Source organism: Osmerus mordax, chromosome 21 (assembly GCF_038355195.1).
Source record: "Osmerus mordax isolate fOsmMor3 chromosome 21, fOsmMor3.pri, whole genome shotgun sequence".
Lineage (NCBI taxonomy): Eukaryota > Metazoa > Chordata > Actinopteri > Osmeriformes > Osmeridae > Osmerus > Osmerus mordax.
The window spans coordinates 8,661,190-8,680,718 of NC_090070.1; the positions used below are offsets into that span (position 1 = coordinate 8,661,190).

Consider the following 19,529-nt stretch of genomic DNA (forward strand, 5'->3'; position numbering starts at 1 on the left):
AAAGCTTTTCCGCACCGTTGCCAACAAAAAGTAAGCTAAAATCTGTCAGCTATAGCTACAACTTCATCATACAAAGACCACTAGCGTTAGTTATTTTCGTTGCTTCAGTCCCAAGTTTCCTCAGGTTGCAAGATAAGCCTTGGGCATCCAAGTCATAACTTAAATCAGGTTTCCATATTACGGCATTTCCACAAAGTTTGTGATACTATATTAACTAAGCATCTGGCTTTTAGACACCCGGTGAATTAGCTAAATCAACAGGCTTGCAAACGACGGATGCAATGCTTAATGATAACCACAAACCCACTCCTTCCTCAGCGCGCCAGCACATCAACCAATCGCGTCACGCTAAAAACATGTCATGAATATTCATGCAATACAATCTACATGTAGCCCGCGTCCGACGTCTTCTCTACGTTTGGTTATACAGGTATGATACAAAGCTCTTGAATAAGCCAACACCACCAAATATGGTCAAATGTACTTTATTTTAAATATAAAAATTCCCCATATCCAAAGTTTATAAGATAGTTCACAACAGGGTGGTTTGTTTTGACAACAGTGTTGAATTGATCACTTCTATCCCTTCCTAAAGACCAAAGCCTGCATAACAATATACGGGACAACACAAGAGTGGTCCATCGGGTTGTGAGGTCTGAAGACATAATATATCCCCCAGGAAAAACAGTATAGTTCTGTTCAGTCTGTGCACACACAATGGAACATACAATATCACTAAGGCGTTTGAGCGTTTGCCATTTCAATTCTGACATAAAACGAAGGAAATAAATTGCTAAACAAAAATGCAGAACTAAGAGACTTGGATGAAAAACCACACTTCCCCCCCTTTGGCATAAACTGCACCTAATTGCCTTGAAAACAGGATCTTATAACCACCCAACATACAGCATATTGCTTTGAGAAAGAAACAACCAAAATGTATAACCAGTGATTATCAGATTCACAATGGGATATAGCTAAATATTGACATTATTACAATGTATACAAAGTGTTCCCATAAGGATTGAACGACACTTATCACATTTCTAACCTCAGTTGATGAACGAGTGGAGAAAATCGAAAGCCTTTCGTATTTTGAGCACTCCCAAACCTACGTACCGTGACACCGAACGCCCCTAGGGGAAAACCGACAGGTTGTTATTGTTTGAAGGTGATGTCGCCCACACAGGAGTGACATGCTGGCAGCGTGCAGGTCGTCTTCACCTCCAGACAGACGAATGGATGGAGAGATCAGTGTGGGATCCTACTGAAACGCCATCTATGGGCTCGGTTATCCAACCATACTAAAGGACATGACCAACATGAATACCACGCATACATGGCAAGAGTTAAATGAAATGGAAATCCGAATGGAAAAAAAGGGACTTCTCCAGTTTGGAGAAAAGGTGCAGCTGACAAATGATGCAGACCAGATTGAACAAACTGATTCGAGTTGTTAACAATTCACTAAATACATATATACCAAGTGCTAAAAGAATCAGCTAGGGGGGGGAAAAAACACGGGCCACCAGGTTATGTGTACAAATAATCAGAAGTGGCAATGATACCAATATGCAGTAATTGCTTATGACACTGTTACAGTCAAACGTGTAATAAGGAAGGCAGCCGCCCCATGATTAAAACCTTGAACGTGATCGCCAGTTTGCCCAAACTTGCCAATGATTGGCTCACAAAATGCATAATGAGTTGGTGTCACTCAACATTATTTTGAGTCCCACAATGCCTGCTGGCTGTGTGCACGCTTGTCCATATTTGGTCGTATTCTCGTTAGTCCTGCAGAAAAAAAAAACCTGTTTGAATGTGTGTGTTTGTCAATTTACCTTGTCAAAGTTATCAATTGACAACTTCCTTCATCTAACTGAGCACCAAAGTGTGCAAATTTAAGGAATATGAAGAAGAAAAAAAGAATAATAAAGATCAGTCCGTCACGGAGCTTTTCGTCCTCTTGCCATGTTTGCCTCCGCCGGTAACCATGGCGAGGGCCCCGTTGCAGGCTCCGCCAATGAGAGCCTGGTCTTCCTCCCCAGCGTCGGGCAGCTCTTCCTGGATCTGGCGGAGGCGGGCCATGGCACGGTCGATCGTGGCCACGCTCACCAGGTTGAAGTCGTGCATGCTGACCAGGTGGAGCAGGAAGTTGCGACAGAGGTTCCTGCGGGCGATGTAGGCGCCGCACTTCTCCACGAACAGCATGCTGGCCTGGTTCATCTGGTTGTCCGCGATGAACCTGTTTGATCGGCGAGGGAGACGGAGCGACTTTGGAATTTCGTGTCCCACTGGTGAACCTGGCATGTTTGAACTAGCGCTAGGTCATGTTTGAGGGACTATGTGTTTTTCCACAGAGATTTTTTTTGTGTCGTATCTTCTACCTAACCCTAGCTAGCTTTGACCTCTGTGGAGCGCGTTCTACGGTAAACTAAGAAATAGTTGGAAAAAAAGGGTTTTACATACTGAACGTACCCGTGCTTCATCACGTGCATGTTCCACAGCTTCATCACCTCCTTCTCGCCCTCGTTCACGTCCGTGAACTCTTCGAGTTGCTGCGGGGGAAAACGTTCGTTCAGAGAAAAACGACCACTTGGCCCGATGCAAATAACTTATCATGGCATATATGTTCCATTCAAAGCCACTTACGACACGATTTAAGGCGCCTATTTTATGCACACTGGTATACACTGGAAAACCAAAAACGTATGCGTTTAGTTTGACAAAGTGACAGTAGCGCAACATTTTAAACTAACGGCGGTTGTCACAGCAAAGCGTAAATATTTGAAGCCAGCTCCTGTCTCCTGTACACCATGTGTGTGTGTGTGTGTGCGTGGGTAGGTGTGTAAAAAGTGCGGGTGGTCTCGGGGGGCCCCTCACCGTGGCGGTCTTCTCCCTCAGCCACTCGGGGTCCCTCTCGTCCTCGCTGTCCACCTCCATCTCCTGGGGCCGCAGGGGCATGCAGCTGTCGCTGTGGAAGTACAGGCGGTTGTGTCCGCTGACGTAGGTCCTCTGTTGCTCCAGGTCGCCGTCCTCAGACTCCAAGAACTCAGACAAGCTGGGCTTGGTCCTCTTGGGCCTGGGGGAGCAGAGTGGAAGGACAGGGGGGGTGGGTGGGGGTGGAGGAAGACGTTGTCGTGGGTCTATCAGGTCCCGAGGGTCAAGGCCCACACGCAAGTGACCATGGCCAAGCAATGGGGTCGGCTTAAGCACCACGTCAGCTGGTCTGGACACTGAACACACGTTCTCTTTCTGTGAACTCCCTTCACAGACTTCATGTGACAACGAGACACTATTCTGGTCATGGGCTCCCCAAGGAAAGGTGTTTTGAAGTGTGTGTGTGTGTGTGGTGGGGGGGGCTTTACCTGCACACCAGCACGTGTGTGACGGCGGTCCTCTTGACGTGTGTGTGTGTGTGGTGGGGGGGGCTTTACCTGCACACCAGCACGTGTGTGACGGCGGTCCTCTTGACGTGTGTGTGTGTGTGGTGGGGGGGGCTTTACCTGCACACCAGCACGTGTGTGACGGCGGTCCTCTTGACGTGTGTGTGTGTGTGGTGGGGGGGGCTTTACCTGCACACCAGCACGTGTGTGACGGCGGTCCTCTTGACGTGTGTGTGTGTGTGGCGGGGGGGGCTTTACCTGCACACCAGCACGTGTGTGACGGCGGTCCTCTTGACGTGTGTGTGTGTGTGGTGGGGGGGGCTTTACCTGCACACCAGCACGTGTGTGACGGCGGTCCTCTTGACGTGTGTGTGTGTGTGGTGGGGGGGGCTTTACCTGCACACCAGCACGTGTGTGTGTGTGTGGTGGGGGGGGCTTTACCTGCACACCAGCACGTGTGTGACGGCGGTCCTCTTGACGGGGCCGTTGCGGCTGAAGGCGAATCCGGGCTGGCTGTGGATGTCCTGAGGGTTCCCCACGTACGAGCCGTCGTAGCTCTCGTTGATGGACACGTCTATCCGCGCTCCTTTAGGGTGAGGCTGGTGGACAGAGACAGCAGATGAGTCTTCGGGCGGTTCACCATTTACCGAAGCTAAAACGGCGGATACGGCTCGCAAGCGCTCAGGGGAGACGGGAAGAGAACGCGACGGGGGTAGTCCAGGGTTAACAGACGCGGCCCCCTCACCACATAGTTGAAGATGAAGCGGCTGTGGGAGAGCTTGAGGTGCTTCAGCAGGCTGTAGAGCTTCCTGCAGTTCAGGGTGCACCAGGGGCAGTGGAGGTCGTCCCTGGCCTCTGTCTGCTGCCTCGTGTTGTTGTTGTACAGGAACTAGTCAGGGGCAAAAAAAAGGACATGGGTGAAATATTACGACTCCTCCCGAAACGTCACCAATGGTTCCGAGTGTGTGTGGGGGGGCACGTGCTAATGCTAGCATTGCTAGCTGAAACGTGTCACTGGCGGTGTCGACGCGTGCTTCGTCACACCGGCCATCGTTTCATTTTAACGCTTGGTCACATCGCTTGCTCGCCGAAAGTCAAAAGGCGTTCCGTGTCGTGGGGGCCTCGTTTCCAAGGCTGGAAATCTGAGCAAAAAGGTCCCTGACTTTTTACCTGGTAGAATATCCTCAGCTTCTGACGCGGCTCGCACAGGATCTGCTCCCTCCTCACCTGCACGTCCGTGCTGACGGACTCCTTCACAGCTGCGAGGGGGGGGAAGAGGAGACATGCCACTGAAGCCCGCCAACAAACCACTCAGCCTTCAGAGTACAACCAAGCTCTAGGCAGATGGCTCTGAACGAGTGGGCGAATGGCCCCCATCCGAGTGACCCTGAGTCACATATCAGGAGACCTACCTAAACCAGAGCCCATGCCATGTGTAAAATAGGGAGCTGTAAACGTGAGCGTGCGCGACCGGCGTTCTGTGCCGCCTCACCCAGAGGAGCAGTTTTGAGTGTGCTGGTCCTGCTCTCCATCGGGCTGGAGCTGTCCGAGTTGCGGGTGGACAGGGGCTTGGCCACGGGGGCGGTGGACTTGTCGCTGGCGTCCCCCGTCCAGCGCAGGGTGAACTGCAGAGTGGGTCCCTGAGAGAAGGTCTCGAACGGAGGCAGCCTCTGGAAGGGAGGGGGGAGACGTTCAGTTTTGCGCTCACAGGGCTGGGCTGCAGGTGGTGATGCTACAGGATGGGTAGTGCTGGGGCATTATGGCTGTGGCAGGACCGGTCAAACCCACCTTGCCATCCAGAATGGTTTCCCATGTGGCTCTTTTCTTGCTGGGGGGGCAGTCCTCCATCCCTTGCATTGACACCTCGTACTCCCCATCCAGCAGCTGGAGTCTCCTGGAGACACAGGGGGGCTCATTGGTTAGCAAACAAACTACAATCAGGTTGACAAACCGGACAGATATCTGGGGATTGTAGTTCCCATTACTTTAGTTGTATGAATGTGTTCGCTTAGTAATCGGATGGGAATTGAAGGTTTCAAGATTGTGTTTCGGAAGCTATACGAGATCAGTACTACTGAAAGAATGACAACGCTTAGGAATATATTTTTTATTCCATTCAATTTCGATTGTCTAAAAAAAAGTCAAGAGAAATCCAAACAACGCTTAGCATCTGAGATTACCGGTTCTTGTCGAAGACAGTCATCTGTGCAACAAACGTCTCTGTGGTTTCCCCCTCTTCTCTGTGGGAGGAGCTTCTCTTCTTCCTGCTGGGAGGCTCTGACACATCTAGAGGGAGACGGGGGGGGGGGGGGGGGGGGCAATTTAGCGACTTTGTCACTAGATTTAGCAAATGTTCACCTTCCCTAGCAACACAAAATCGTATCTAGCGACTAGAGACACATCTAGCAACTTTTCAGAGCCGACAGCGTACTTCTGGTGAGATTTCTTTTGGCGACACTGAGGGAGAGACGGGCAGCAAGGCTTCAATAACCTTCTGCCCGTCTACTGCAAGCCATAGAGTGGCAGCATCTGCCGCCTATAGTTGCTTCTCTCTCTAAAAACGCAACGATTCAACGATCGGTGGCCGTAACCGTCTCCACACATCGCTTTCACACACTTTCAGCAGAGCTCGGACGTTAACACCCACCGATGTTCTCGTTGGCCTCCCCGTTGACCAGGCCGTTGACGTCCCTTCGCCCTGTGCGCGACACCCTGAACAGGAGCGAGTAGGACTTGACCATGTGGCTGTTGCTGGGTTCAAACTCGTTGCTGGAGACCAGGAGGGAGGGGTAGGCCCCAAGCTTGGTTTGGTTGCAGTCAGGGTTCAAAGGCACCTGCTTTTTACCTGTAGGCACTTGCTTGATGGGGCAGCTCACATCCTGTAAAGATACACACACAACAATTTGTTGAAAAACGAAAGTATAGTGGATTCATGAATAGTTTATGTGAGTTGTTGGGCTTTACTGCGTCGATGGCGGAAAAGGTACCTTTCGTTTTTTATGGCAGACTTTCACAAGTAGCACCTCTAGAGACACTGAGCTTTGTTCATTTTCTGAATTCTGAGATGGCTTTTCTGTTGGGAAAGGAAATGTGTTTTTGTTTTTTCCATCAGTGTGATAGGACGCCTTTCAACTGTCCAGCCTCAAATATAAAATCATTTTCAAATGCACAGTAAACACCTACCATCCTTGTGGAAGAATCCAGTGAAAGTGAGCTGAAGATGTGATGACAAGCTAAAGAGAAAACAAAACCCGTTTTTCAGTCAGGCTTTCGGCTTACTTGAATGTGGTTAAGGTATGTGGTTTAAACACACTGGAAAGGCCTGCGGTACATGACCAACCTGTGAGATTCTTGTTCTCCCTTCATCTTCTCAACCCTCTGCAGCATGTCATCCACTTTGAAAGTTTTCCTGCTAATGCCAATTCAACAACTTGAGAAAAGCTCAACACAAGCTATGCATCTACAGTTACATTAACTAGGATCAACTTATGTTACATGACATAGAAAATCTGAAAGCTGTCAGATTTGTATGTGAACAACCAGGAGATATATTTTACCTTTTGGCATTTGTTCGAGTGTTTCTGTGAGCCATGAAGGTCAGTGTCCTGTGCAAAAATATGGGCTGAAACAGAATCATATGTTGATTAATCATTAATGAACCCAGATGCTTATGGTGTGTCAACAACAGGAATCAACTGACTTACTGCAATCAGGTTCCTTGTGCGGAGAAATCTATATATTTGAGTTGGCTCTGAAAATACAAACACCATATTTATAAACTGCTCAAAGTCGGAAATTGTTTTATAACAAATATGAAGTTCAAAGGGGTTATTTGTTGTAACAGGCACCTTTACTAAGGGTTTTTTTTTATAAAAAGAAATCTTAGGGGATAGAAATGTACCCAGGAGATTTGCCCATGATCAAGTTCAAAAAGGCCTAAATTCAGCCATGATGTGCATGACAAAAATCATATTGTGTTTTAAGTGGGTACACTTACACAAAAGAACCAACAGGATCCTTGCTTATAAATAAATAGCTCCCACAAGAATCAACTTGGTGGAAACAATATTTTCCGAATATAATAATAATATAGCTAGGCAGCTTACTCTCAAAGGCCTGTAGGAACAGCTCATGGTCGGCCTGAAGCTGTTCCATCTTCGGTTTCTTCACCGAGTTCATCACGACTGTTGAGGCCGGGTATACGGCACCGTTGGCTTTACAACTGGCCCCGCTCATAGCTTGTCCTGAGCGCTGTAAATTGGGAAACAGATAAAAAGAGGGAATATTATTTTGATCAACATAAATCCGGCTAGCTTTACATTACTAGCTAGCAGGCTAAATCAGCAAGCTAAGCTAACGTTAATCGGGTTTTGAAAGATGGATGTGGTTACATGGATCTCGGCAGAAAAAAGTAGAGATAATAAAACATAACCCTTCATACATATTAATCGTACGCTACAGAAATACACAACTATGGGTTCAAAAAATAAATATATAGAAAGACCAACGCTAGCTAGTTAACGTTAGCCACAGTAGCTTGCTTCAGACTCACCAACAACACAGACTGCACATGAAATAATGGCAGTGAATCAGTAGACGCCGATAGCTACGCTAGCATAGCTCCCAGAATGAAAAGTGCCTGAATAATTTCTCCAACCCTTTGAAACAAAACTGACATGTATGCAAAAAAACCTACATGTAAAGGCCTAATCGACTGTATTATTTAATATAGCCTATGGAAAACTTCCTGTAAAATTTCACGTTATGGTTGAAATTCTATGGTTTTACTGGACGTCTAAGCAGGACATTTCAACCAATAGAAAATGCTATATGAAAATACAAAGTTTTGATTGGCTAGAAAGGACTGTAAATGACACTTAACGCGGTCTCTTCTCTTCTCGCTTTCAACGATTTTGCGGGAAATCGGGTCTAGTATGGGACATGAAAGTTGTTTACATATGCGCGTATTTTTCTTTTTCAGGTTTCGCTGAAATAGAATAGAAAATGGCCTCAAGTGTATTTGGATTGATTTACAAATACGTAATGTAAAAAAAAATGTAAAATGTAAATACATATAATGTATAAGTATGTAGTATATTTAGTTTAGTATATAGTATATATCTACATGCATTATAATTACACTGTTAACATGCTTTTATAGTTTGTAAATTATATATTTTGTGGTTGATAAAAGCAGAAATGATCGCTTGTTCGTACTGTATTTCTGTATTTGTTTCCCCTATTCTGATAAATCGAGGGTACAAGGCGTTTCCAGTCGGAATAATGTAAGGGAGGGAACCGGAAGTGAAGTTGCCACAACTTCCACACGTGTAGAAAATTGTGAGATTTGGCTACATGGCAAGCTAGTTTGTGTCTTATTTTTGACACGTATTCTGCAAATAGACACAGTTCTCACAATAGCACTAAATCCGAATTCAGGCACTGATCTGTTGAGGTTGAGGTGAAGAATGGCCGAGATTGTCCAGCACCGAATCGAGGACAGAATCCCTGAGTTGGAACAGTTGGAAAGAGTGGGATTGTTCACCAAAAAAGAAGTCAAGTAAGATCAGCTTTCCTTAATGGCATGACAAGTCATCTCTAGCAACACAAATTGCCCCTGTGTCTCCATTCAATTAGCATTGATTATATTGTCATATACAATCGTAAAAATTAACTCGAAAATCGGTTGGGGTTTGGCTGTTAAGTCACATTAGCCAAGTCTTATGTCTCTTTATTTGCAGATCCATGCTCAAAAGAGCAACCGCTTTGGAATACAAGCTGCATCGCCTGACCCTGTGCAAATATGATTTCATAGCATACATTCAAGTAAGCCAAATGTCGATACGTTGCTGATGAAATATGCGCCCGTGAAGACGTCCAAAGATGAACTAACTGTTTCATTACCCTCCATAGTATGAAATCAACGCATTGGAGCTGATCAAAAAGAGAAGATCGGTATGATATTCAGTCTTATTAATGTGTGAAATGTATAGTTTGTCATCTAGTGTTTGTTTTCTACACTCCAATGAGTCCATATATATTCGGTGACATTTGGAAAAGCGTTACACTCTAACACGATGTGTGTTCTTTAGCGCATTGGCTATCATTTCAAGAGAGAAGAGATTGAGTTTCCCATCATCCACAGGATAAACACAGTGTTCAGGAGAGCAACAAACAAATGGAAGGTACAAGACAAGCCCTTTTAGATGTAATGACACATGGTTAAAAACGTTTTTAAACGGACTTAAGATTGTGTTTTCTGTTCTCTCAGGATGACGTTCAACTGTGGCTCTCTCACATTGCCTTCTGTAAGAAATGGGTACGTGATTGCCTTGTTTTTCAAATTCCAAAATGAATGTTAACCAAATGTTGTACAAATTTACTGTCGCATGAATGCTGTGTTCTGAAGATGTGACATTTTCCTGTCTTCTCATAGAACACAAAGGGTCAACTCAGCAAGGTTTTCTCATCCATGTTGGCCATCCACCCTGATAAGCCAGGTAGAGTACATCACTAGTTACCTCACTACATAGCTCTAGCTGTATGTGGATAATGATGCCTGGTACCCAGAATAACAAGCAGGCCTCGCTCTCTCCAGCCCTGTGGATCATGGCTGCCAAGAGTGAGATGGAGGACAGGAACTCGTCAGAGAGTGCCAGGCATATCTTCCTGCGGGCCCTGCGCTTCCATCCAGAGAACAAGAAAGTCTACCAGGAGGTGAGAACTGCAGGGCAGAGAAAGATGGGATTTGTAGTTCAGTGAAGTAAATGTATAGACATCACTATCAAATGATGATCATACAGACGGTGGACTGTGGAAGAGGTACTTTTGATGGCACTGATCTTCAGTACCTGTGTTTCCCTGTACAGTACTTTCGTATGGAGCTGTTGCATGCTGAAAAATTAAGGAAAGAGCAGAAGGAGCTGGAGCTGGCTAAGATGGACTTGGTGAGTAGACCCACACATACACACACACACACACACACAGGGCTGCATTTCTATCCTTCCAGCTCCCCCTTTCTAAAGTAGATAGAAGGGGGGCTGAACTGTCAGAATAGACCCACACAGGTCCCTTGTAAAACATTGTTTTTGATCCCACAGGGCGAATACGAGTTCCCCCCAGAGGTTATGAGTGGCAAGCTGGCTGAGGTGGTGTACAGAAATGCTACGGGGAAAATCCAGGGTGAGTTACATCAACATGTAGTATCACATGTGGCATGGCCCTGTAGTATCACATGTGGCCCTTGGCTGCTTTGGCCTGTGAGGCGCTTACGCGGTCTCCTCTTCTGTCACCTCAGGAGCCGATCTCATACTCTCGCTTCTCAGCATCGCCGCCATCTTTGACTTCACCAAAGAGCTGCAGGACGCCATCCTTCAAGAGTAAGACCGAACGACGAGGGGACTTTAGTAATACTGTAAATACAAAGGCCACATTAAATGGCGTCTACAAAATAGCGAAGACCGTCTGTTACCTCAGACGTCCACGTTGGCAGCGTGAATGCTACTGTACCCACACTTGCCCCCCGAGCCCACACACTCACGGTGCCTGCGTCTGCGTCCAGCCTCCAGGCGAACCACACGGACGACAGTGCAACGTGGGACTTCATGGCCATGCGGGAGCTGGAGGCCCCCGGGGCGGGGGAGGAGCTGCTGAGCGCCGCGGGACGGGCCTCCGACATCGCCCGCAGAGAGGAGCGCTGCAGCCAGGTTTACGAGGAGGGCGTCAAGAGCCTCAACACGGGTAACACGCGCACACACACCTACGTACAGGTTTACAATTTCTACTGCAGGGATTTTGTTACTGGATTGCTTGTACAGGAATTGACTAGATCAACTTGAATTCAGGAGGGAATAGTGCAATAAAGGGAATGCACATCATGTCACTTAAAAAAAGAAAAAAGGATGGATTTGTTTAACTAATTTCATTTGGTCGTTTTTCAGAGGCTATGTGGACCTGCTATGTGACCTTCTGCTTGGAGAGGTTCAAGAGGAAGACCAATGTCCAGGAGCTGAAAGACAAGGTAACAACTGAAGTGTTTTGTGCAAATCCCCTTAGTGTGTTTGATGGTACTGCAAGCAAGCTAGTGGTCTGAGAGATGGGTGTCAGCGTGTGTGTGTGTGTGTCCATCCTCAGAGGCAGCAAAGGCTGTTGGCAGTACTTCAGCGTGCCGATGACGCCTCGCTGTTAAAGAAGGACTTTTTGAAGAGTTGGGTAAGAACGCGGCAAACAAAACCCATAGGAGAACAACTCCCAGTACTGTGAAACAGACTCCCTTGACCTCACCAATCCATCCTGCGTCCTTCCAGCTGAAGGCCCTGCTCTCCATGGGAGACTCGGAGGGGGCGGCCCGAGTTGCCATGGCAGCCACCCAGCGCCACAGCCAATCGGTGGACGTGTGGAGCCTGGCCCTGCAGACGCTGATGCAGCTTGGGAGCAGTGACACGGGGAGGCTATTCCAAGAAGCCCTCACGCATGTGAATCCCAAGGTACACACACACTCAATGTGGGGCAGCTCTCTGGCCCAATTAATGTCCTATAGAGGATGAAGTTCCTCTACCAAGATTCCTTTTTCTTTTCTTTTTTGGAGCCGTTGTAAATTGAACTGGCTCCTTGTCACTAAGTTCTAATCGGTTGTGAATCTTCCTCCTTTAATGGTCTGGGGGTGGGGTCTGCAACCTAAAGAGGAACTTGTATCCTGAAGCGTGTTATACTCTGGTGGCTTTAACTGACCTGCCATACTGTTGCGCTGAACAACCTCTTCTCTATAGGAATGTGTGAGTTATTGTTGCGAGGGCGCTTTTGCAAGTCTCACCTCACGAGAAGTTGCTGTGTGCCAGGGATTATCCCTCACCCCATTCACCACCCTTCTACACACACACACACACACACACACACACACACACACACACACACACACACACACACACACACACACACACACACACACACACACACACAGCTTGCTTAATAAACCCTGCCTCGATGTGACTGTTTATCTTGGGTGTGTATTGGGACACATGGTGGGCCCCACAGGGCTTCTCTCTGGTCCTAAAAGGGGTAAAAAGTCCTAAAAGGGGTAAAAAGAGCTGTCCGTTATCCATGTTCCCGGATCAGTGGGTCACATATGAGGAGAAGCGTCAGGGGGGAGGGATGAGTCTGGTGTGGAGTCATCCTGCCTGCTGATTGGTCTCTGTCTGACAGGAGAGTCTGCCGGTGTGGCAGCTCCAGGTGGAGTGGAGCGGGACATCCCAGAGTCCCGAAGAGACGGAAGCTCTGTTTCAGGTACGAACAAGTCAAAACGGGTCACCTTTTTATTGATCTTTTGTCATAGAGCTTAACATTTCATAGTGGCCTAGCCATTCAAATAAAACCCTTATTCCCTAAACGTGAAGTCCAGTCTTGGCTACGTACGTCAGCAACAGGGTTACATTTGCATGGACAAGGCCGTAGTCTTGTTACTGTGTGACCGGACAAGACGAACTTTACGAAATCAATTATTTGTCTGCTTGCAGAAAGGTCTACTGTCGCCAGTGGCTGCTGTTGCCATAGAGATGAAGGAAAAATACCTTGAGTGGTCTTACAACGCTGGAGGCTACAAGAAAGCCAGAAAAGCCTTCACTAGGTACAAGCTAATGCTATTCAGTATAAATTATGCAGCACAATCAACTGAGCAGTTGGTTATTATATAAATGTTGTCAAAAGTCTTAATTTTGTTTTAAACATGCATCAATGTTAACTTTATAAATTGCATTTCCATGCATACTGTCCCTTTTCTCCTCAAACTGGATTTTTCATGTTTTACTTCAGTTTACATGAGAACCGGCCGTTCTCCAAGGCGTTCTTCACCAGAATGATCCAGATTGAGAAAGAACAAGTGAGTGTGCCGAGTCCCAACGAGTGAGCAAACGATGCAAGGCCCTATGGGAATGCACCGTCTCAAACCAACCCTTTGTTCAACAACACATGCTGTGGCTTAACCTACAAAAGCGACATTTGTTCTATCCATTGGCACGACTATTGGGCCTGTTGTCATGTGTCTTGTGTTGTCTGAGAATGCTGTCGAATGCTCGGGACTCCAGTTGCTAACCGCACCGATGTTTGTCGGTGTTTCAGGAATCTCCCAAGATGAGCAACCTGAGGGATTTGTTTGAGAGGGCCCTGAGGGAGTTTGGCTCCACAGACGACGGTGAGGAAAAAGGGGTTCAAAAAACAAATCCAAATCAAAACCTGCGCTCGTTCAAACAAGTACACCAACTGTGGGTTATTGCTGTGAGAAGCTAAACAAACACGGCAGATATCATTACATGGATCACTCATGGTTTTACAAACCTGGTTCAAGTACTAGTACATGATCTCAAAGGCCAAAATGCCATTTCAATATGTGGGAAGAGCAGTTGAGATTTAACAAGAATGTGCTCTTTTCCTCGCCAGGTCTGTGGCTGGACTACATTAGGGAGGAACTTGGACCCCTGGGCCAACCTGGGAACTGTGGGAAGATCCACTGGAGGGCCATGAAGATGCTTGAGGGGGAGAGTGTGGAGAGATTCACAACACAGTACACTTTACTGCAGACGGGACACATCTAGATCACAGATCTTGACCCCTGCAAGTTTCAGAGATGGACCGTTCCAACAGTGTCTTCATTGACAGCTGATAATGTTATGAGTTATATTGTAGACATTTGTCTTGAGTTAAAAACTGTATTTAACATTCAATTTTACAACATTTCTTATTCACTTATGACAATTCTACATCTGTTATACATTTGAAACAAACTTAGATGCTGTTAACATTAAACAATCCTGATGTAAGTTTCTATCTGGAGCCTCTCGTACAGTACATTTACAGTCGACAGTAAGGTAAAAGACAAATGGGATCAAAAACATATGCAAAACTCTCATACAGTACAATAACCTTCGGCAGTACACAGTAGAACTGGTAGAACCAGTACACACATACAACCACCTGGTAAACATAAACCAAGTGAACCTTATTGGTTCTTACAGGGCCATTTTAGTTTGCCCTGAGCCATGTATGACAGTGAGTCCACTGACCAACCAGTCCTGAATAAAGGAAGGCATCAAATACAGGCAGTTTCTCAGGAGTGAATAAGTGATCTATATCGTGGCAGACATTAGCATAGGGGGGGGAAATGTTTCTTTAAGACGCCTTACATTCCCTGTAAGACTGAATACTTATGTACTTTACTTTGCTAATTAAAACCAAATCATTTTGTTTTTAACAGTACACACCAGTACCTTTGCCTGTCACCTTTCAAAACCAACTGTCTTACAATTTCAGTATATTAGAAAATGTAATGAAACGGTTTACAAACTTGAACATTTCGATTGGTGCATATTTACTGTGTTTAAGGACACTTCGATACACACTTTCCTGTTACTCCAGTGATGCTGTCACACAGCTAATGACGTACCAGGAAACACTTATAAACGTCCCAAATCTTAATTCAAATATTACAGTCATTTAAACTACTATTAATGTATGTTTCTTACACTTACAGTACAGGAGAGTTTTCCCCCCAACCTAGCAGACTGTGGTAACAGTTGCCCTAATTATTGTTAACCATTGTATGAAGAACAGCTGGAGAGTTTAAAGATGTCTTTGAGGCCACACACGCCACTCTAAATCTATTATGGAAGCCCTCAGTTCAAAACGGCATTCAGTCCCATGATGGTGCTCTCTCTCCTTCCTTCTCTCTTCCCTTCTCTATGCGTACATGCTAGTTAACCTCTTTACCTCCAGACCTGAGGGAGAAGAGAACAAAGCCATTCATATCGCAGAACCCTAGATTATAAAAAGAAAAACGGAGATCCCCAGTTTGCAGCTTCCCATGGCTCATACAGGCTAGAGAAGCAATTAGTGCAAACATGACAACAAAATAATTATTATTCCTTCCATCTGGAGAGTTGAACCACATGAGGCGTATTAAGGCAGAAATTGGGCTGTGAGCGAGGGAATCAGGATTAATTCAGTTACTTAACTCCATTGAGGAAAAGACTTCAGATGGAGATGTGGAAAATCTGACATCCCTATTTCAAACTGGTACTGGGTTTACTTCTAAAGGAAACAGCTCAATGACATGGCTATAAACCAATCATTCATGAATGACTGAGTGTTCCGAACACACCCACACAAGAGTCAAGTAGCCAGACAAGCTGGTAGCCAGGTAGCCGAACCATTCTTCTTGACTGGTCATGGTCCTTGCATCCTGGTCTACAGTACCCTTCCTCTCCGAGCCAACATTGACGACCACAAAGCATTTCTTCCATCCGTCCTCTGTGCTTGCATTAGCTCGTCAAGCCAAAGCCCCGGTTACCGAAATCCCATCCGTCCCCCATCCGCGTCCGTTCTCCAGCTCCCTCGTGTCCCGTCTTCCTCCTCCTAGACCCTCAGTGGTTCCTAAACAGGATGTAGGTGAACAGCACCACCAGGGTGGCGGACAGCAGGCCTATGACGCACTGGTGGACCGTGATGACGTTCTCCAGCGCGTGGATGCGCTCCTCCATGGCGCTGGTGTGGATGTAGTCGTAGATGGAGGCCCCGATGCTCCACACCGCCCACACAGCGTCCACCACCGCCTTCATGGTGGGAGACACCATCGAGAGGGACCAGCCAGCATCCGCCGGCCAAGGCCCCAGCTACGCCACGCTCTCTTCGGGAGACAGACAGAGGCACAAATGGGCTAAATGATTGGCTCTCAGGTGGAAGGCTGGTCGACATGAGGATGTTTGTTTTGGATGCCAAACTAGCACAGGGAGCTGGGCGTTCAACACTACGGCTCTTGAATGACCCGTGTGCCTTTGTATCATATTGAATCGTTTTAATTTGCTACATGTGCTACAGTTATGAGAGAGGGAGACTGTGATTGCTAAAAGTGAGTTAAGTAATGTTAGTTCTGTATCGTATTATGGAGGCCATATACCCCTCTCATCCTAGCACCTATCCCGACGTTTCTTTCCACGTCCCTTTAAACATCATAGACGTATGCGTCATTTCAATTATTAGGCCTTTCATCTGCAGCTATTGAGTCAGAGGTTCATTTGAGACTCATTTGATTAAAAGTGGGACATAAAGCCATAACAACATAGCTGCCATGAATATGAACCATCCTTCTTAACTTCATTGCCTTGTAACATGACAACCATTGGAACAATAAATGCATTTGTTTGTCAAAGCAACACATCAACACACTGTCTATTTGTGTATTGTCCATTTCCTGCCAAAGTTCGCATGTGAACCGCGATTGCGACAACTAGCACATTTTTAGCCTAATAGCTTACTCACCGAGAGATTGCCAAAGTTAATACAATCGCTGTCGGAATAAGAATGTACATTCGTACCGCTGTCGTTCCTCGAAAATGCTTGGGCTTTATTCCCCCCCAACAAAGCGGTATTGCTGTCTCCGTATTCTGAACCGGTGACAATTGATGCTGTTGCAGAGCGTCACCGCTCACGCAAAGTAGGGCGTGATCTTAAAAGCCTTAACTCGGTGTTTGTGAGTTCACTATTCTATAAATCTTCTGAACCCAAATCGTACTCTAATAAACATCCATCCAAGGTAGATACAAACACGTAGGCCTAGCCTATGGGTTCATATGGACAAATCATTGAAATTCAAAAATGACGTCTTTATTTTATACTTTCCCTGTAATAAAACTGTCAAGACATGGTACACACACTTAAGCCACTGGGAGTCGCAGTACACCACGAAAATGTCCAACAGTCTATGAGACGGTGAGATATGAACCTACCTTTGTTATAAACTGGTAATGAACAATTATTTTAAGATGTTGCTACAAATGTCAATTAATAAGTGGAATGAAAAGTTTCCATACGTCTATGTTTTCTTAGATATGACCAATTATTGCTTAGGTTTATTTAACTCCATACCTTGGGCTACTGCACAAAAACGCCAGACCTTAAATCGTGATTGCATCTTGAATGTAAACGTGTGTTTTGAAAGTAGTTTTTATTGTTAGTAAGTAATATTTAAGATAATCTTGCATTGATGCGCCAAATCTTGGCGAAGGAAACCTATAATTGGAGACGAGTCGGAGTGACGCGCTCAAAATAACCAGGTTACCACTTAGCAGAAGTCCATTTTGGGGAGGTCCCAACACGAGGGCGCAACACCATATATCATATCCTTCCAGCTCTGGGTGATGTCGTGGTCATATAGCCTACTGCAACATGGCAATAACATCAACGTGTCTCTTTCCAGAATGGATATTTCAGGGATTGACGCTGGTGTGTGCACACGAGGTTGCTTGGACCGGAGAACATGAAATGTATCCGAGATTTCCATTAGGCTGTGGGGATAGCTTAACCTGGCACAAGTGCTCCTCTGTTGCCTCTTAGTTATTTTTGAAGACATTTCCACATTATGTCAAAAGAAAATGCAGCAATTCGTCCCAAAGGATAATCTTACTAAATATGGGATTCGTGCAATACCAGCGCAACTGATCAAAAAAAGAGGGGCGGTGGTTGAGTGATGAGCAGAGAACTTCAACTTCGCACGCAGCGACGTTCTCTCCGACAGTCTTCTGCGCGAAGTCATCTTGCCGGACAAGACAAGGGATGCAGATACCAACGCGTTTTGTGTCTGAGTTGAACATGTCTGTTAACATTGGACATAAAGGTAAATACGTAACGCATCCAGACACCACCACAATTGCACATTTTAGAATGTAGGCTTTCTCAAGATTCCAAATGATTTTTGCGCCTGACAGTTTTGAGTTGGATACGGAAGTAGGCTATAGCCTATCGATCACGTTGGAAAGGATGCTTTTTGAGGCTGTATGTTCGGGTCCCTTGATAAAAAAAGTCTTAAAAATCTTAAAATGTGTGCGTTAGAAGTTGGGTCTTTGCGGGCAAGGTGAGTCCTCATTCATTCAACTGGCCTACAAAGTCCCAGTTTCTGGCTCATGTAACCAGCAAGTTCAGAAGGCAGGCTATTGCCTTGCCATCGACAGTCATAAATGTGGCATTCCTGTACAAACAGTAATAAATTTCTCAGCAATAATATAAAAACCCCCGGGAAAAAACAAACTTGGAGGCCAAAAGCTTGAGGCCTATTAAGCTTGAATAAATAATCTCTAACTTTCACACTAATATGGAAAAAAAAATATTGATTGGTGACTCATCCAAAACGTATTTTGAATAGCTGAATTTCTTTCTTTCTGTATACTTCAGGCTTTGACACCATATTAACTTTGAAAGGACAGTAAAAGCTACTTAAGTCCTAAGAAACAATTTTTGAGTAAATGTAAATTGGGTTCAAACTGGAGGGGGGTGAGGACAAACAATGATCTTAGATTGTTTTAACAAACCAATGTTGTTATTTAACAAGTGTCAAGTCAAGACGAAGTCATATTCGCCTGTTTCTAAATCGGTCTGGACCACAGGATGCCAAACATGCCCGACTAATGAATTTAGCATCTTGACACTAAGTGCTTTATGTAATTAATATAACTGATGGTGACATCTACATGCTGAAAGAACACATAGGTTAGACATTCACTGACGCACATGTTGTGCAGTATTTTAGTCGAAAACATTTATAACTGCTAAAATATATCTGTCAACAGCCAATATCGAGTGTAATATATTATACATCTAAAGAAAAATAGGCTATAATACATCTTACTGTACATAAATTCACTTCATTTGTATCAACTATTTTTTTTAAATAAAGAAGTTGTTTACGTAGGTCAACTTGTCGCTTGCATAAACACATCAGTGGCAACGAATACGTTTTTACAACCTTACTATTTCAGGCTTGTGTTGTCACTAAGCTGCTACAGTTGCCAAATGTGCATCAGCTCCAAAGGGTGTAAATATACCAATAACAAAATGTAATCAACAGTTTTATATCGGTCAACTGCTGGCATTATTAACAAGAAACAATACGGACACACCAATTCTTAAACTTCTTCAGTTATTAATACAATTAAACCGAAGGGAAAGAAAACACAAGTCGTGATAAAGTCCTCCCACTCTCCAGGCTGAAGCCTTTGTGAGTGACTGTGGGAGTTCTCAGGGCCTAAAACCAGGGAAGCTGTGGAGGCAGGTAGTACTAGGCCTGGTTTGAATAAGCAGAGTAGAACATTCGGGAGATCTGGG

At 45.5% G+C, this 19,529-nt stretch overlaps 2 protein-coding genes across 6 annotated transcripts; one reads left to right on the top strand and one right to left on the bottom strand.

The window, feature by feature from the left end:
• Positions 1-475: 475 nt before the first annotated feature.
• On the bottom strand, positions 476-8,107 carry suz12b (SUZ12 polycomb repressive complex 2 subunit b). Of its 5 annotated transcripts, none has more exons than XM_067258810.1 (17): positions 7,939-8,107; positions 7,493-7,637; positions 7,091-7,137; positions 6,944-7,008; positions 6,727-6,795; positions 6,570-6,619; positions 6,374-6,459; positions 6,034-6,265; positions 5,567-5,672; positions 5,175-5,280; positions 4,879-5,056; positions 4,557-4,645; positions 4,132-4,275; positions 3,828-3,985; positions 2,884-3,082; positions 2,479-2,558; positions 476-2,245 (listed from the first exon to the last, which is right to left on the bottom strand). In XM_067258810.1, the coding sequence occupies exons 2-17, from the start codon at positions 7,620-7,622 to the stop codon at positions 1,939-1,941; spliced, it is 2,046 nt and encodes a 681-aa protein (XP_067114911.1). In that variant the 5' UTR covers positions 7,623-7,637; positions 7,939-8,107; the 3' UTR covers positions 476-1,938. The 5 variants fall into 5 exon arrangements, with proteins under 5 accessions (XP_067114911.1, XP_067114909.1, XP_067114910.1 ...); XM_067258808.1 differs by having other exon boundaries at positions 2,470-2,558; XM_067258809.1 differs by having other exon boundaries at positions 6,727-6,798.
• Positions 8,108-8,701: 594 nt separating this feature from the next.
• Positions 8,702-15,850, top strand: utp6 (UTP6 small subunit processome component). The gene is made up of 19 exons (XM_067259589.1): positions 8,702-8,946; positions 9,128-9,212; positions 9,300-9,341; positions 9,479-9,571; positions 9,658-9,705; positions 9,823-9,886; positions 9,985-10,103; positions 10,256-10,333; positions 10,487-10,568; positions 10,684-10,765; positions 10,948-11,126; positions 11,327-11,406; positions 11,520-11,597; positions 11,693-11,872; positions 12,588-12,668; positions 12,899-13,008; positions 13,194-13,260; positions 13,500-13,572; positions 13,818-15,850. The coding sequence occupies exons 1-19, from the start codon at positions 8,855-8,857 to the stop codon at positions 13,970-13,972; spliced, it is 1,788 nt and encodes a 595-aa protein (XP_067115690.1). The 5' UTR covers positions 8,702-8,854; the 3' UTR covers positions 13,973-15,850.
• The last annotated feature ends 3,679 nt before the right edge of the window (positions 15,851-19,529 follow it).

What these genes read in the sequence shown, in the direction of transcription:
- utp6 (XM_067259589.1), top strand. Translation starts at nt 8,855, where the DNA reads ATGGCCGAGATTGTCCAGCACCGAATCGAGGACAGAATCCCTGAGTTG. An exon ending in GAGCAACAAACAAATGGAAG is followed by an intron (nt 9,572 to 9,657) that starts GTACAAGACAAG and finishes CTGTTCTCTCAG; the next exon opens with GATGACGTTCAACTGTGGCT. An exon ending in TCCAGGAGCTGAAAGACAAG is followed by an intron (nt 11,407 to 11,519) that starts GTAACAACTGAA and finishes GTCCATCCTCAG; the next exon opens with AGGCAGCAAAGGCTGTTGGC.
- suz12b (XM_067258807.1), bottom strand. Translation starts at nt 7,622, where the DNA reads ATGAGCGGGGCCAGTTGTAAAGCCAACGGTGCCGTATACCCGGCCTCA. An exon ending in ACTCAAAACTGCTCCTCTGG is followed by an intron (nt 4,646 to 4,878) that starts GTGAGGCGGCAC and finishes CCCCCCTCGCAG; the next exon opens with CTGTGAAGGAGTCCGTCAGC. An exon ending in GCTTCATCTTCAACTATGTG is followed by an intron (nt 3,986 to 4,131) that starts GTGAGGGGGCCG and finishes TCTGTCCACCAG; the next exon opens with CCTCACCCTAAAGGAGCGCG.